Genomic DNA, 17,666 nt, shown 5'->3' on the forward strand with positions numbered 1-17,666 from the left:
AAAAGTTGGCTTAAAACTCAACATTCAGAAAACTAAGATCATGGCATCTGGTCCCATCACTTCATGGCAAATAGATGGGGAAACTGTGGAAACAGTGACAGACTTTATTTTGGGGGGTTCCAAAATCACTGCAGATGGTAATTGCAGCCATGAAATTAAAAGACGCTTACTCCATGGAAGGAAAGTTATGACCAACCATGATAGCATATCAAAAAGCAGAGACATTACTTTGCCAACGAAGGTCCATCTGGTCAAGGCTATGGTTTTTCCAGTGGTCATGTATGGATGTGAGAGTTGGACTGTGAAGAAAGCTGAGTGCCAAAAAATTGATGCCTTTAAACTACAGTGTTGGAGAAGACTCCTGAGAGTCCCTTGGACTGCAAGGAGATCCAACCAGTCCATCCTAAAGGAAATCAGTCCTGGGTGTTCATTGGAGGGACTGAATTTGAAGCTGAAGCTCCAATACTTTGGCCACCTGATGCAGACAGCTGACTCATTTGAAAAGACCCTGATGCTGGGAAAGATTGAAGGTGGGAGGAGATGGGGATGACAGAGGATGAGATGGTTGGATGGCATCACCAACACAAGGGACATGGGTTTGGGTGGACTCCGGGAGTTGGTGATGGACAGGGAGGCCTGGCATACTGCGGTTCGTGGGGTCGCAAAGAGTAGGACACAACTGAGCGACTGAACTGAACTGAATCAAGTTTCAAAGTAACATCACAGATATAGATTCTTGTAGAGAATGGCAATCACCATGCTTGAGAATCCTGAGATGCACGGCCTCTAAGGGCTATGATAAGGGCCCACACGTGGCCAAAATGCCCATGGAGAAAATTCCACATGACTGATGTTCTTCAGCCCTCCAGAGCATTCCTGTTGGCCTTGGGTATGAGGAGACACAGAAGGTTGGAAGAATTGAGGTTTAGGGTGCTAACAGTGCACGGCCTGCCACAGGGACTGCTTTGAGTTTCTCTTCAGAAAGCAGGAAAAAGGCTAGAATGAAGAAGGGGACTGTGATTTGGCTGCAACAGTAAATGGCTTATCTTAGCTTTATTTCATCCTTGACAATTATAGGCACAGAGACGATAACTATGTCTTATACCATTTTGACTATTTAGCTCGTGTTTAAGAAACAAGGATAAAAATACAAAGAATTTTCTGGAAAGCAGGCTGTCATTTTTTACCCTGTATTGACTTCAAAGACATCACATGATTTAGAAATGGAGAGGATAGATATAGCTTCCCTATAAAAATTCCCAAGGTTTATGCTAATTATAGATGCATGTCTACCAGAAATATCCTGAATGCCTTCCTATTTCTCATTAAAACCAACCATGACTTCTCAAGTAAAACTGAAACCTCAGTCATTATGCAATAAATTCAATTAATACCAATCTGAACAATTTAGTGTACATGAAAACTCCCTCATACCTTAGATGAAAATACTTTGCCTGATAATTCAAACAAGTGCCTCAAATTTTCTATTTTTATTTTCTACATATATTCTGCCTAGGGACAGATTTATCGGGTACTCTATCCGGCAATCAATTTTAGTCATTACATTGGATGAACCTATAAATGTTGGGATTGTGTTTGTCCAGGTTAAAAGGGAACTGGAACAGTGACCTCAACGTCTGGAAATCCATGGTATCATATTCTCAAACAAATCACTGACAATTTCTCAGAACCAAGGTTGAGTTTCTGAAGTTCTATTTTGTAAACTAGGTCTTCTTACCTTTGAGGAATTAGAGTGTAACTTTCCTTGCAAATATTTGGGAGAACTTAATCTCCAAATATCAGGACAATTAAAGGAACCTAACTGGATTTCTTGAGACCATACACAGTCAGAAGGGCTCACTGGTAGCAATACGCACATGCTTACGGTCTGGGACATTTTTGGCCTGAGCCTTAAATACCTCAGAAAGTGAGAGGATCCATTAAGTAGGAAAAATACTTGTACTACCATCAGATCAGTACCCTCACTTTGCTTCCAAGCTATAAAATATGCCTGAATTGCTTATAAAGTTTTACCTAAAATTTCAGAAACCCAGTTGGCAGATTTAATCTTCATATATAAGGTAAAATACTCTCCTCTTACTCCTTCTTCTGATTTTGACTGCTATATCCCTAGGAAAATGGTGTGACAGACTTTTCTTCCTGGCAGGCTGAACAACACAAACTCTGAGACAGAAAATTCTTTTCATTCCTCCTACTAGTTTTTATTGTCTCCATAGAACTGGAAAAGTGGAGAAGTCTCTTTTTCCTTTTGTATGCCTGCTGACCTTTGGGGCCTAAATTCCCTCCCTTTAGTTGTAGACCACTGAGACCCAGAGAGAAGACAGCATTTGTGTCCATACTAGCTAAACGTCAAAACTGTTAGCATAAAGTGGACTTTTGGTAATTAAGAAAATAACAAAGTCAGAACTTTGAAGTTTAATCCACGTGGCTGACACAATCTTAAATTCATTATTTCACAACAGGAACTGAGTAAGTTTTATTATATTCAGGCCATAAATCTGATTACTTCATTCAGTTCTGAAATGAGCTCTGAATATCCAAGAGCACAGGGAACTTATCTAAATGCACAGTCCCTGAAGCTTCCAAAGAGCAGCATAGCCTTGTCACAAAGTAAGCCGTCAACCCAAGGAAACTCAACTCAGAGGGATAAGGGTGGGTTGTGACGAAGGAGATGCAGTGCTTCTTCCGGCCAAATTTTGAGGGCAAATTTCCCCTAGAAATCAGTAGGGATTATTCATATTTTTTAAAGAAAAAAATGCTTCTATACATTCCTTCAATTTACACATTCATTACGGAAAAGAGAAAGCAAAATTTCATTAACTGGCCAAAGAGCAAAACTAAACAAAAAGGATCACAGCAAACAGAGATTAGTCACTTTCTTTGGTCTACTTAGCTGAAGCTGTGTGTGTCTCATCATATGTACCTAAGAAAGAGCATAGCTAGGAAATGGTACCTTGTAAAACAGACAAGTGAAGAAATACACAAAGAATTAGGAGGCTTTCAAGGCGTCACTTTTCTTTCGGAGGGTGGGTGAGGGTACAGGAGCCACGCTGCCAGATTCAGAGGGCAAATCAATGCCTGCTGCTGCTAAGTCACTTCAGTCATGTCCGACTCTGTGTGACCCCATAGACGGCAGCCCACCAGGCTCCCCCATCCCTGGGATTCTCCAGGCAAGAACACTGGAGTGGGTTGCCATTTCCTTCTCCAATGCATGAAAGTGAAAGTGAAAGTGAAGTCACTCAGTCGTGTCTGACTCTTAGCGAGCGACCTCATGGACTGCAGCCTACCAGGCTCCTCTGTCCATGGGATTTTCCAGGCAAGAGTCCTAGAGCTGGGTGCCATTGCCTTCTCCAAAATCAATGTCTAGGGACAACAAAATTAAAGGGCAGACTCAGCAGCCACATGATTAATTCAATCAATATTGAGTGAAAACCAGAAATAGAAATCTGGTAATATTCCAGTTAATTGGATTAGCATTTCAGGCCAAAAAAGAATCCATGTGGTAATGAGGCATCTTTTGCATGTCAGTCTTAAGTAGAAAACTATCAAGTTTCCAACTTAATTTGTAAATAAATTAGTCATACCCAAACATTTAAGTAGGGGGAGATGAAAAAAAACATACGTGCAATAAACATGCATCTATGTATTTTCATGGGATATCTTTTATAATGTAAGTTTGGACTCTGAGAAGACAAAAATACATGCTGGTGAGAAACCTTGAGATCACAGAAATTTCAGGGAGTAAAACTTAAATTGAGTCTGGGATAGAAAATACTCTCTGAGGAAACTGCCAATCAGCAGTACAGACTTTCCTTTCATAATTTCTCCCATAGTAAGATGATGTGATAGTTAAAATAATGATATTTCTGACAGTGAAGTGGCTAAAATTCCACGTGGCTTCTTTATCTCCAGGGTCATGTTTTTTTTCCAACAAGTACTTTATCATATAAATGAAAGATACCACAACGTACTTTAACTTGTGACTACAGTAAATCATCACAAGAAACAGCTCCTGCAGAAACGACACGCTGGGGCCACTGAAATAATGATGTGGCAGCTCCGTCCCAGCCTTTGTACAGGGAGGGCACTGAGTCCTTTTGTACGTGTAACCGAAGACTTTGTACTCAACTGCACCCCCAGGGCTATAAAATGATTGACTGCGGTTTAGCCAAAGTATTGGAGCTTCAGCTTCAGCATCCTTTCAATGAAAGGATTTCCTTTCATTGAAAGGAAAGGTTGATTTCCTTTAGTACTGACTGGTTCAGGCTTCCCTGGTGGCTGAGATGGTAAAGAATCACATGCAAAGTGGGAGACTTGGGTTTGATCCCTGGGTTGAGAAGAACCCCTTGAGAAGGGAATGGCTACCCACTCCAGGATTCTTGCCTGGAGAATTCCATTGACAGAGGAGCCTGGTGGGCTACAGTCCATGGGGTCACAGAGAATTGGACACAACTGAGTGACTAACATTTCACACTTAGAATATAAATGCAATTCATATGTTATGGCTCAAGCATGTTGCCACAATGGAATGCCAAAGAAAAAAATTACAGTATTTCCTGTTGCTTCCAATTTTGGGCCATATGAAAATCAACTGAGTTAATAGATACAGTGAAGAATGACAAGAAGACTACAAAGCAACCAGAGACATGGTTTTTCCCCCCAAATACTTTCCAGCTAGAAAAGACAGTAAAAACATAGAAGTTTCCACACAGACCCTCTCTTTTAAATCCCAGCTCCACCACTTGCTAATTGTGTGACCCTAGGCAAGTTTCTTTCCTTCTGTTAACTTTGATTTCCTCATCTATTACAAGAGGATGAAAAAGCAGCACTTGCTCCCCAGGGCTGTTATGGAGATAAAAGAGAGTATTCATGTAATACCTTCAGACGGTGCAGGTATTAAGCGTTAGGTATGTTTTAGCTAAATTGTATCTGACTCTTTTGTGACCCCATGGATTGTATGTAGCCTGTCAGGCTCCTCTGTCCATGAAATTACCCAGGCAAGAATACTGGAGTGGGTTGCCATGCTGTCCTCCAGGGGATCTTCCCGACACAGGGATCGAACCCACATCTCTCATGTCTCCTGCATTGACAGGCAGGTTCTTTACCACGAGCAATACCTGGGTAGGCTCAGAGGAGCATGATGTTTGGGAAAGGCTTCCAGAACACTGAATCAGTCAGTGCAAGACTTGGTTCTAACTGCTTTGCACAGGAAGTGTAGAAGGGCTAGAATATAAAGAGGAAGAACAATTTTCTTCACCAAAACCCATCATCTAGCAATGAACACAAATGACCAAAAGGAAAGTGATAAGGGCTATGAGTGAGCTATAATGTGCTAAGAAGGTTCTAAAGAGGGATAGTTATTTCCAGCTGGTTAAAAGGGTGTGAACTTTACAAAAAAAAAAAAAAGCCTGTAAGCAAAGCTTGAAGCATAGTAAGTATTAATATTTTCACAAGTAGAGAAGAGAGAGAAGCATTCCTGAAATGGTGATTCATATTTGGTTGTAAGAGAGTGATGATACAATAATCCTTCTTGAGAATCCCTTTTTAGTACTTTACTAAAAATAAGCATCAGGAATAGCAACATATTACATGCCTTAAATTTATATTTTAAAGTATTTGTTTTCATTTTTAGTTTGAATCTGGAAACTTTTGATCAAGAGAAATTTTAGAGATTTGAAGTTTTAATGATCCCTTTCTATTTTTCTACATTAATTCCTGAGAGTAAGTTTTCATCTTTACTAATATAGTATGTTTTTACATGTCAATATAACATCTATACTCTTCATAAATCCATATATTTAATGCCTTAAAATTCACAGATCACAATTGTGTTTCAATTCCAAACATACTAAGACCATTTTAAGAGATGAGACTCAAATTGTAAGTAATCACATTTACAGAATTTTCAGAGCAAATTTCCAACACACAGTGCTCATTCATTACTTTAGTATATAAAATGCTTTTCAAAGTCATAACTTTAAAATAATCTCTAAATTTTTTTTTAAAATAAACTCTATCTTAGAAATGCCATGTCCCTTCAAAAGCTTCAGTTTTGTACTTAAGCCAGTTATTGATACTCTTATGAAAAATTTATATCACTTACCTAATTTAGATCATTTCATTCTTATGATTTGTCTACTTTCCTGAATTTATCCATTCATCTATGATGACCTATTGTGTTACAGTAGCTTTTTAATCCTTTCAAATTTAATAAGGAATGTACCTTTTAATACTGCCTGTCATCAATAAACAAATATTTGATTCTACTATAAAGATTTTTCATAAAAATAGGGAACATAAATGGCTAGGTAATATAAGTGAATCCAATGCCTTGATTTACTTCTGAAACATTTAATTTGTGACTTCTATTTATTAGTTCTTTAAAAAAAAAAACTCCATTTTTCACAAAAGTAGTGACACCATGATCACCTAAAATAATATTAATATCTACCTAAGGAACAAAAATATGAAGTTGGGGGAAAAAAAGACATGGAACTCCAAAAATCTCTTTTACCTTTCCATGAATTAGATGAAGGAGCACAGGTCTTTGCATCGCTTCCAAGTTTTCCTTTCTTATGATTTGAGATGACTTTTTTCCTTTGAAAATGCTCTTCTCTCCTCTCCGTTGATTCACATTTTCAACATTTACATCTTTCATCTGGAATCATGGAAAGAAACCTATTAGAAAACTTCCTATACCTGTTTCCATCAGAGTTTCCTAGAAAATAAAATGGTAAAGCAATAAACAGGGTTGGCCATAATTTCTTCTGTCATTCAATACATGATTCACGGTACCTAGCCATCATCTTTAAAAGAAAGGAGAAGATATTAAAAAATTAGATTTTTTTAATTAGGCAAAAATACTGACATTAAAGGAATCTGTGACTTCAGGTTTATAGTGACTGTGGCTGGAATATGGGTCTTTAATGTCGTTTTCACTCTCGTTTAATGTTGTTTTGAACTGCTGCTGTCTGCCTGCTCTCTTCACTTTCTGTACCATTTGTTTGAAAGGTATCCTGCCCCATTGTGCCTCATCTATACATACAAAATTAAGGATTAACAATCTGATCACTGAACAAAGAGGTACAGAATGTTTTCTGCAGAATACTGTTCTACTGAGAAATGGGGAGGTGGATGATAAAGTTTTGATCCAACTTGGAAAACACACACAGCTATTAGAGACAACCAAAGAAGTAAAGATCACTTGATAAACATATTGCAATGATACCTCATGATAAAGTATATTACCAGCTACTTACCAGTTACAATGAGGAAAATCTTGGTCCTGGTACCTGTTTCACACTGACATGTAGGGGAACTGACTTTACTAAAGAAATCTATTGCTTTTAGATCCTTGAAAAGCAAATGTGGAATCATATATTAAAGTTGGAAGAGGCCCCAAAGGCCATCTAATTTGACCTTTGCCAACACATAAATCTAAAGCATCATAACTGACCAATCACTGCCATTCAGGGAAGCACCTGGTTCTGTCCTCAGGAAGAATGCAGAATAGGTTACTCCCTCATTGGTGATTCTACCTGTCAGATCAAGGAACTCAGGAAAGCTAGAAGGTCACAATTTATCTCCTTCTTTACTTAGAGTGGTCTCAATTGCTTTTCATATGACATGGATTCTACACTCCTTACATGCAGAACATTTCAAATGGATTCTGGTTTATTGTACCTATTAAGACATATTAATAGCCTGGCATGCTGCAGTCCATGGTATCACAGTTGGACACAACTAAGCTACTGAACAACAACAAAATATGACATCTAGAACTGAACATAATACTTTAGTTACCAGTAGACACCTTCATTTGCCTGCTTCATTAATTTGGAAAGATCAGATAATTTTTGATTAGCAAAAACTTCAAAACTGTATATCTACTTATTTAAGTGATGGATAACATTCAATGAACATATGACCAACAGCACAAACAAGAGCTATTGAATGGTACACTTCTCAAAGACTTTGCTAACATCTAATCTTTGCATCTCTCTGGTAGAAAATACCCACCGTAATTTGGATCAGTTGGTTATCATCACCATCAGGACTCCTCCACAGTAAGACGACATCCACATTGGATGAAATTCGGTAGCCCACACTGTCTTGGAGGTTTCCTTTGCCCCGATCGAGAAAAACTTCAGTGGAGTATGTGAGTTTGTATAGTCGGTCATTATTTAATGAGAGACCAGTTGTGTGACCTGTAAAAAGACAGTGATACAAGTCAAGTCTTAGTTGTAAGGCACCCAGCAGGCCAGGGACTATGCTATCTTGCCATCAATGCATTCCTTCTCCAGTACATTAGTACCCAGTGGGAGCTTATATTTGTTAACGGGAGTAAATCTTTGCTAAGTGAAACATGGTTCTACTTCTTCATCTGCTGAAATTATTGGTTGAACAACAACAAAAACAACAATTAACAAAGAAATAAGCTTCCATTTCAGAAAACTTGGTTTGTATCCTTAAATAATAATCCAATTATCTAAATATTGCCTTGGTTGAACTATAGAATATTTTAAAATAAATATCATTGTATTGCTTTAACTTATATGTATATTATTTCTTCCCCTCTCTCTGCCCAGCTTTCTTTAAATCAAATAATAAAATTTGATTTCAAGTAGAAGTTCAGCCAGAGATTGCTTGGTAATTTGCAATTAATGTATTTAAAATACAACAGGTCAAAGCCAAAGAAATTTTAGCAGTTAGATGGTGGTCCCTTACAATAGATATTTTGAACATTTAAACAATATCCCTTCAAGGTAATTTATCCTATTAATTAAATTAGCAAACTTCCAGTATGAAAGTACATTTCAAGGCAACACATATGTAAATTTAAATTAGCTGTTCCTGAATAAAATGATGTTTTCCTACATAAAATCCAGCACAGGTTTTAATTTGGAAGGGACAATTTAATGTTTAATGTCAAATAGTATACAAGTCAGCATCATAACCAAAAAAAAAAAAAAAGATATATGGAGGAGTTCATACACTTTCCAGTCGGTATATCTTAACCCAAAGAAAACATAAAAGAGTAGTGTCCAGTCTTTCCCAAAGATGAACTGAAGTCATACAAAGTCTTTTGAAATATCTTCTAGTCATAGCTCTCAGGAGAGAGTAAAAAAAGATTTCAGTATGCATTTTTCCTCAGGGCTAACAGGGCAGAATTGGCTAGTTAACTATAACAGGCAACCATGTCTCTTTTTCCCCTGCAGGAAATATGCATATGGGGGAGGGACAGAAAAGGAGGCTGAGATGACTAGGCAAGATGTGAGGCAGCTGAGAAAGGAAGTAAAATTACTTGAAAAGTCAAAAATTAAGAAAACCTCCTTACTGTCTCTTCTAAGTTTTTCCTACATATTAACTTATTTAATCCTCACAAAAATCTAATGGGGTAGGTACTATTATTAGCCTGATTTTATAGTTGAGGAAATCAAGAGACACAGAGATTATATAATTTACCCAAGATCACTCAGGAAATTAGCGGTGAAGCCTCTAACAACCTGTCTGGATCCAGAGACCATGTTCTTACCTACACTATACACATATAAACCTTTAGGTTGACCTCTTCCATTCCTGGGGACTGAGCTAGGAATTCATTCATTCATTCAACAAGGATGTTCTGAGCAACTACTGGGTAGTCAGCACTTGTCTAGGTTCTGGGGCTATACCAGTTAATAAGCAGACAACATGTCTACCTCTGTGGCGTTTACATTTAAATGAGAGGGGGTGGGCAATAAAAAAATCAAGTATATAAGCAAATTATAGAGAATATTAGAAGTGCTAATGAGGAAAAATGAAATAGGAAAGGAAATGGGGATGCTGAGGGGAAAAATCTTTATTGAGAAGGTAATATTCTGGGCAAGGACTTTAGGCTAGTCACTTGGATATCTGAGGAGAGGGCACTCCCCACCCCTCCTTCCTCTCATTTCTCACCACCACACCCGCCTCCATTCCTCCACAGAAGGGAGAGCAAGTTCAAAGACCCTGAGGAGAGTTCCCGGAGGGGTAATGGAGGAACAACAGAGAGGCCAAAGACTCTGGGATTGGGTAAAAGACAAAGCTGAAAAAGATGAGGTCAAATAGGCACCCATGAGTGGCTGGGAGATGGTGGGTGAGGGGGGAAGGTCTTTGCATAGAGTTAGAATTTGACTGAGTGAGATGAAAAACTATTGAAAAGTTTTGGGTGGTGAAGTTACATGATCTGACAAAACTTCAGTGAAAGGGGATGAGGATTTTAACAGGAAATTTTTTAACAGAAAAGCCAGAAGGAAGTAATAGAGTGGGTACCCAAATGTGTACATGAAAACAGGCTGTGTCCAAGCACCAAGTCAGGCAGAACCTCAGGTATGACATAAGGAAGGCAGACAAAGGCAGGAAAAACCTTGAAGGAGACAAAGTCTGTGACTCACTCTAGCCTCCCCAAACTGGGGATACTGCTGCAGGTTCAGACACCAGCTTTCTGACCGGAAAGATATTTTGGTCAAAGAGGCCTTCCTTTTTATGACACCTATCAAATTCCACAAAGGGCAAAAAGGAAATACTTGTTACCTTATCTAACCCTCACAGCAATTCTGATAGGTAAGCAGTATAGGGCAGTTGAGAAAAGCTGACTCCACATTTAATTCAACGTAGCAGATACAATGCTGAATTTGATGTTGGAATATACTAAAATTCAAGTTTTGTGGACAACCTGAAGGTGGCTTCTGTTTAAAATAATTATGAAAAAAAATAATAAAATAAAATAATTATGAAAAGTTTCTCTTTAATGCCAAAGCCTTCCAAACTATCATGCTGGGGTTTCTTTTGTTTGTTTGTCTGTTTGTTTTTACTTCACTGGTCAAAAGAATGTGAAAAGGGACAATATATTTCAGTTTCTGACGATGACTTGGAATTGATAGAGGAAAGAATGGCTTTCTTCTACAACTTTTCCTACCTATTTCAATAGGAGATACATCCTAAAAAGGATTTAAAGATACATCCTTTAAATAAGTGGATGGTGCTGAAGTGTTGTCCCTGCTGTCCTTTCCTCTTTGATAAGTATTTCTCTATTTATGTTACTCAGAGATTCAGCAATACTGGCAAGTGGTGGCATGTGCCATTTATATATCTTGACTAAATTTCTGTCTTCGGGTGTTGCTCTGTAGAGTATGCAGCAGGGCAACAGGAATTGATGGCAGATTAAATGAGCAAATCAATTTTAGCCCCCAAAGGAGTCTGTACCTTTTCAATGTGTTCCTCTGAGGGAATTTTTTTACTACCACAAAAGGAAAAAAACTTTTAATCTTGAACTTTTAAAAAAAATCTTAAAATATTCTTTTATTAAACTCAGATCAGTGTAATAGTTAATTGACTTAAGCAAAAAGACAAAATAGAAATAAGCTAGTAAAGGTGAGGCTTGAAGAGACCTGCAATGATGATAAGGATGAAAGATAAAGGAACTTAGGAATCCAATAGAAACTCAGAAGGCCGGAAGGAAAAGAGTAGGATGAAGGATAAGGGAGGGGAAAATATGGAAGATGTTGTTGTGAATGGACTGAAAAGTATAGTCAAGCCAGGAAATGAAAGAAAGACTGGTGTGAAGGAACAGTTCAGGTTTAGAGGTAACAAGATTAAGTAGAAAGTGTATGTATGGGTGGATTATCAAAAGGAAAAGCATTATGAAGAAAACCCAAAAAAGGCAGAGAATAGACCCACCATTACAAAATATAATTTAGAAAAAGCAAAGGAAACACAAATCTCCCCAACATTGAGTCAGCATGTCTCTTCTCTATACTAACTCCTTCTTCATTCAATTTACAATCTAATCTGCTCTCAATATCCACCCAGATCTGGAGATTTGCTAAATAATTGCATTGATAATTAACTTTGAGACGAGTTTTGAAGTGATGCATAACATCCCAAATTTATAATGGCCTGATTTTAAAGTAAACTCTTCACAACTAGTTTGCTTATTAAATGTCAATCATGTCAAAGGACAAGGAATCTATGATTAAACCATGATACACGGCTTCCCAGGTGGTGCTAGTGGTAAAAAATCCACCTGCCAGTGAAAGAGACCCAAGAGACTAGAGTTCAATTCCTAGGTCGGGAAGATACCCTGGAAAAGGTAATGGCACCCCACTCCAGTATCCTTGCCTGGGAAATCCCATGGTCAGAGGTGCCTGGTGGGCTACAGTCTATGGGGTTGCAAAGAATCGGACACAACAGAGTAAACAAAGCACCATAATATAAGAAGTTATCCCATCCATGTAAGAGAAAATTGTCAAATCCTATATTTTTTATTCATGATATTTGGCACAAGAAGCTTATATCACAACACGAATAACACTTAAGCATTGAAGCCCTCACTTGCCCAGGCCTTTTCCAAGATCTTAGAAGGGGACCCTAGTGTTATGCATACATACCATACCTTTTTTCAGTAATATTTGCAAAAGTAGGATTTTTTTTTGTGAAAATGTAGATTTTTTTTTCTCAAATATGGAACCTAAATTGTATAAGCTTCAGTTTCTAAAATTCTGGATTTGTCACTGAACTTACAACAAACTGTAGCTATCTATTATGTTCTCAGTCGTATTCCCTGTATGTCATTTCTCTGTGTGTATATATGTGTATTTAAATCTTTACAAATGCATTTATTTGAAAACATCAAGTTATCCAATATTCTATGTAGGAAAGGGGAAAAAAGAGAAACCCACACTATCTCAATTATTTTTCTCAAAATAATCATGGTATTAGGTTTGATCTCATGGTGTATAAATCGGTCATATTATGAATATTTAGCAGTATTTGACATAAAATGCAAACTGTTTCACAATTCTCTGTCAGATATAATTTACAAAACTTTATTTTTTCTCATTAAAATTTTCTTTCATCCAAGTAAGGACTGTATCTTTACCAAACATTTTAGAAAATGGTAATATATATATATATACACACATATATATATACATATATATATACACACACACACATATATATATACACACATATATATGTATATAAATATATGTATAATCTTTAGTTCAAGAATCTGAAGTGTGATTTGCTTAGGTGAAATAATTTAGTCCCCCCCACCCCATTTATTGTTCCAATAGCAAAAATTGTCTCTTTTCCTCATGTGGAAATTTTCCATGCAAAAAATTTTGAGACAAACTTTACCTTATTAAAAAAAGTCACAGTTATCCAAAGAGGAGTTTAGAAGCTTACAAGTGAATTGTTTTATATCAATTGCTTAGAGTACACAGTTATTAAAATTGGACCCTATCAAGCTAAGTTTTATAATAGGTCAACTGATTTTGACGGCAAGTTCTCTTAAGAGATTCTAAAAAGCGATCATTTTACAGGTGCAATATGTAGAAATTCAAGGCATGCATAAATTAGCTGATTTAAAACAAGATTATATATTAATATATTTCATACAGCTTTTTGAAATCATTACGCAAAAGTTTGTTTGCTCTGAAAGTTCCAAATTCGTATGTTTTTAAATCGATATTATCTTAAAATAGCAACTAATGAGCAACACTATTTTTCCAAAGATAAATGTTATCTCTTAAATCTATGTAATGTAGTTTTATTTTCTATAATCCACCAACTATGATAATCTTATCTTTTTTGAATGGTGATAGAATTAAACAGGCTTTACCATTTCATTCATAATCCTTTGAGTCAAATGCCTTTTTCATTGAGTCTAATTCTTTTTGATGTCACATTGCTAGGCAACTAGAAGAAAATTTAAGAACTGTTTTTTTTTTAATCTACTTTTACAATTCAAATGAAGGAGCTGCATTCATTGAGTGACCAGCAGCAGCAGGTAACAATAGCTGGCATCTTTTTTCTCCCTTTTAAAAATAAACCATGAATGAGAATGAAGCAAGAAGCATGCTAGTCTGAAGGATTGAAACTAAAAGGAACCTCTGTTTTCTTAATGTATGTAAGAATTTGAATTTAGTTTTCATTCCAACCCAGTCATGCCTTCACCAGCATTCTAAAGTTACATGGGTTTGAAGAACACTTAGTTAAGAATTCTTTCATTACACATACACACACACTTTTTCCCCCTCAACAATTAAAATTAAAGTTTATCAGAAGGCAACACAAACTTACCTTTAACAGAAGCTGAATATGAGGAAATGAAGCAGAGAAAAAGCACAGCTAGAAGAATCATGTTGATTAAGCTACCCTCTAATGCATGCAGCTCCCAGCTAGAAGTCACTGAGAAGTGGACTCTTTCAGTGGCAGCAAGGGAGTGACCCTTCTCAGAACCTGCAACAATGTTTATCTTTGGGAGAAAGGTCAGATTCCAAACTCCAAAATCAGGACCTAAGTTCACAGAAGGGCTCACTATTAATAATTAAACTTAGGTGGGCTATAGTTTTCAATCTCTCACTCTTTTACCTTTTTACTCAATAAGAAAAATCAAGAAAGTTTTCACTTTTGAGAGCTAAACTAAACCAGTTACCATCCTGTAAATTCAGAAGTACAGAGGGGCAATCAAGGAAAACTGGGGATGATACTTTTCTGCTCAGCACATAATCATCCACATTCCTATAACATTAAATGCCTGTCTTCACATTTACCACTCCATGTGGGAAGGTGGTGAGGATTTGCAAACTCAGGTAAACTTGATGGAATTTTATTCTCTTGTATGGTCATCTGAAATTTTTTATACCATGTGTATGCTATTATTTAAAAATCACTCTGAATTTTAGAATTTGAATTTTAAAATTTTAACTTGAACCACCACTAGTCACTTCAAAATAATGTTAGAATAGATACAACATTCATTTCCGAAAACTAGATGATTCTTCCTATATGTAAATCAGCATTGTCTACTAGCAGGCGTGTGATAGCAAACTATGATAGCAAACTATGCAAACATAGCAAACTATGATAAACTGAGTTTATGACTGAGTTTATCATAGTAGACCCCTAGCTACAGCTATGACAATAAACAATTGTCTGGGTCCTCAGATTGGCTGGCTGGAGTTCCCTGTGCTTTCCGAATCCCAGTTCCAGGCAGAAATTCAGAAAGGGGATTCCAGTCCTTAACACTTTTGCAACAGAAAATTAATTAGGACACTTCTCTAGAATTAAAGTGAATACCCTAGAATGGCTAAGACCACACTAACTAAACCAGCTCTGCCCTTGTAAACTTCTGCAAGAGAAACTTGCTATGAATAAAACCTACTGAAATGAGGTGATTTGCAAACCATGTGGGGATGCTTTGGCAAAGGAAGGAATAATGTGTTGGTGAAGGGATTTTTCAAATAAAATTGAAAATACTTATGGCCATGTTTGAGGCTTCCCTGCAGGCTCAATGGTTAAGAATTCACCTCTTGGCCAAGTCGGAGACCTGGGTTCGATCCCTGGGTCAGAAAGACCCCCTGGAGAAGGAAATGGTAACCCATTCCAGTATTCTTACCTGGGAAATTCCATGGACAGAGGAGCCTGATGGGCTACAGCCTATGGGGTCACAGAATCAGACATGACTTAGCAACTAACTGCAGCAGAATGGCCATGTTTAAGCATGACGGGTTCTTAAATCTAACCTCATCTCTCTCCAAACTCTTTTCTAGAATCCTAACCTTAAGCTTAAATCTTCTAGACAACACAGGTAAGAGTCAGTCAACTTGACAGACAGGGCCACAGATGAAATCTAAAATATAAAGTCTCAAAGTTAAGCATACTTCCTTTTGAAATATGTATATTTTTATAAAGAACTGAAATGTGAAAATTATTTGTCTTCATCATCTACTGAGATTAGAACTTCATTTGCTATTATGTTTTATATATAAATCATGGCTAAAGTACCTATACAAAAATAAAATATTTGGTTATTACTTTCACTTTAAAGTTATAAATAATAAGTTGTCCTGGGGTAAATAGAAAATAATAAGTTGTCCTCTGAGAAAAATAACTGGTGAAGAAATATAAGTTTTTATGAATGGTAGGTATTATAAATATAAGATAACATGAAAGTGCTTTATTGCTTTATATTTGAATAGATTTCAATGTAGTCCCACAATTTCTGCATTGCATACATAGTGATATGAAGCCACTATAGTCACTTAAACTTTACACACTTTTTTGTTTAGATTAAGGACTAAATTTAAATTTTATGAGAACTGCCTTTTGTTTTCATTTGAGGTTTATAGCTCCATGCTTGTGGTTCGACTATGTGGTGCATGAAACATGTCTATTCGGTTAAAGTACTATTTGTTGTCAGGCGTTTACTAGAGTCGAACCAATAAAAAGCATATCACTATTGCCTAACAAAATCTGTTTCATTTGAGCATTTGCCTTCCACTAGAAAGCACCTATGAGTCACTGTATTAAGTAGTCATTTAAATATAGGATGTTCAAATAAGGCTACTTCTATTGGTAATAAAAACCATCATCCTTAACTTTTTACAAAGATATTTGAAATACTTAAGATAGTTTCAGAGATGAAATAAGAATACCAAAGCCTTTTCATATCCAGTGAATTCTGTGTACCAAAGAGAGGCATTCTCCTTGGTTACTCTGTTGACCAAGCAAAGTGACATTTTACAATAATGTGGGAGATATCTCCAAATCTTATCATGTGTAAATCAGCTATTTACACAGCATGTGAAGCAATACAGAAGCACAGCAGGATACAAAAATAAAAGCTTGCCATCTATGGTACAATTACTAGGTTAATACACTATGCTAAGCACTGAACATTTTCTAGTATAGCCTAACAACCATTATTTCTCATGTTAGCAAAATGACATTCAGATTAATGTAGTAAAATGATTTAAGGATCCTAGAAAAACAAACATTGAAACCTAGATCCAATATTCTCCTTTACTTAAACAATATTAGAGATAGGAGGTGGAAAATTTTGATATTTTTAGGTATGACATAGAATTATCAATTCGGACTGTCTTTTAATAAGTTCATCACACTTTTGTGTGAAGGCTAACAGGTAGCTTAATTGCTGTGGTTAGATGTTCCAGGCTGAACAGATTGTTCCAGGGAAAAAACTGATCTATGCTAGTCAGGTCACAATCAAGTAATAGATTTTAAAACAATGCTATTGCAATGAAATCCATTGGTAAGTACATGGCACTGTGGAATATCTGCTATTCTATTTGGCAGTGATAATAAGAGACTATGAAATAAAGATGGCTAACTAATTCCAAAGTACAGTTGTGTTTCTGTTACGTATCAGAGGTTGCTAGGAGTTAACTCATTTCCTAGATTAGAAGATGAATGAACTTCACCCCACTAAAGGCTGGAAGGAAATGTATTACTCTTCTAGACACAGTTAAGTCAGAATGGATGATAGCTATCTATGGAGGGAAGAAAGGCATTACGACGTCAGAACACTTTACTCTGTCCTAGAAAGAAGCAAGACACTAATGAAAAAAACTTTTTAGAGGGACTCTTCAAGTTATCCCTAAGTGGTCATAATAAATTCTACTAGTATTTTCAATTTGATGAGTGAATTAGCATTCTCAAGGAATCCTGCAAAAAATATTTTTGGTAGGTAAGGAAGACCTTGGGGATCCTAGAACCAATCCCACACAGATACTGAAAGAGGACTGTAGTTTTTGTCTTTGCCTTTTGTCAGTTTACCCTTTCTCAGTTTGTCTGTTTTTAATTTTTTAATAGAG

The 17,666-nt window shown here is 36.6% G+C and overlaps 1 protein-coding gene across 1 annotated transcript in view; it reads right to left on the minus strand.

Moving 5' to 3' along the window:
• The window catches only part of LOC122673573 (microsomal triglyceride transfer protein), a 54,808-nt gene extending 40,527 nt beyond the window's left edge, over positions 1-14,281 (minus strand). Inside the window, exons 1-3 of the mRNA XM_043871473.1 lie at positions 14,131-14,281; positions 8,041-8,228; positions 6,536-6,679 (exon numbers count right to left, since the gene is read on the minus strand). Coding sequence (XP_043727408.1) covers positions 6,536-6,679; positions 8,041-8,228; positions 14,131-14,191 — 393 coding nt within the window. The 5' untranslated portion in view covers positions 14,192-14,281. The remainder of the gene's footprint in view (positions 1-6,535; positions 6,680-8,040; positions 8,229-14,130) is intronic.
• Positions 14,282-17,666: the final 3,385 nt, after the last annotated feature.

The sequence above is a fragment of the Cervus elaphus genome, chromosome 17, assembly GCF_910594005.1.
Source record: "Cervus elaphus chromosome 17, mCerEla1.1, whole genome shotgun sequence".
In the NCBI taxonomy this organism is placed as follows: Eukaryota; Metazoa; Chordata; class Mammalia; order Artiodactyla; family Cervidae; genus Cervus; species Cervus elaphus.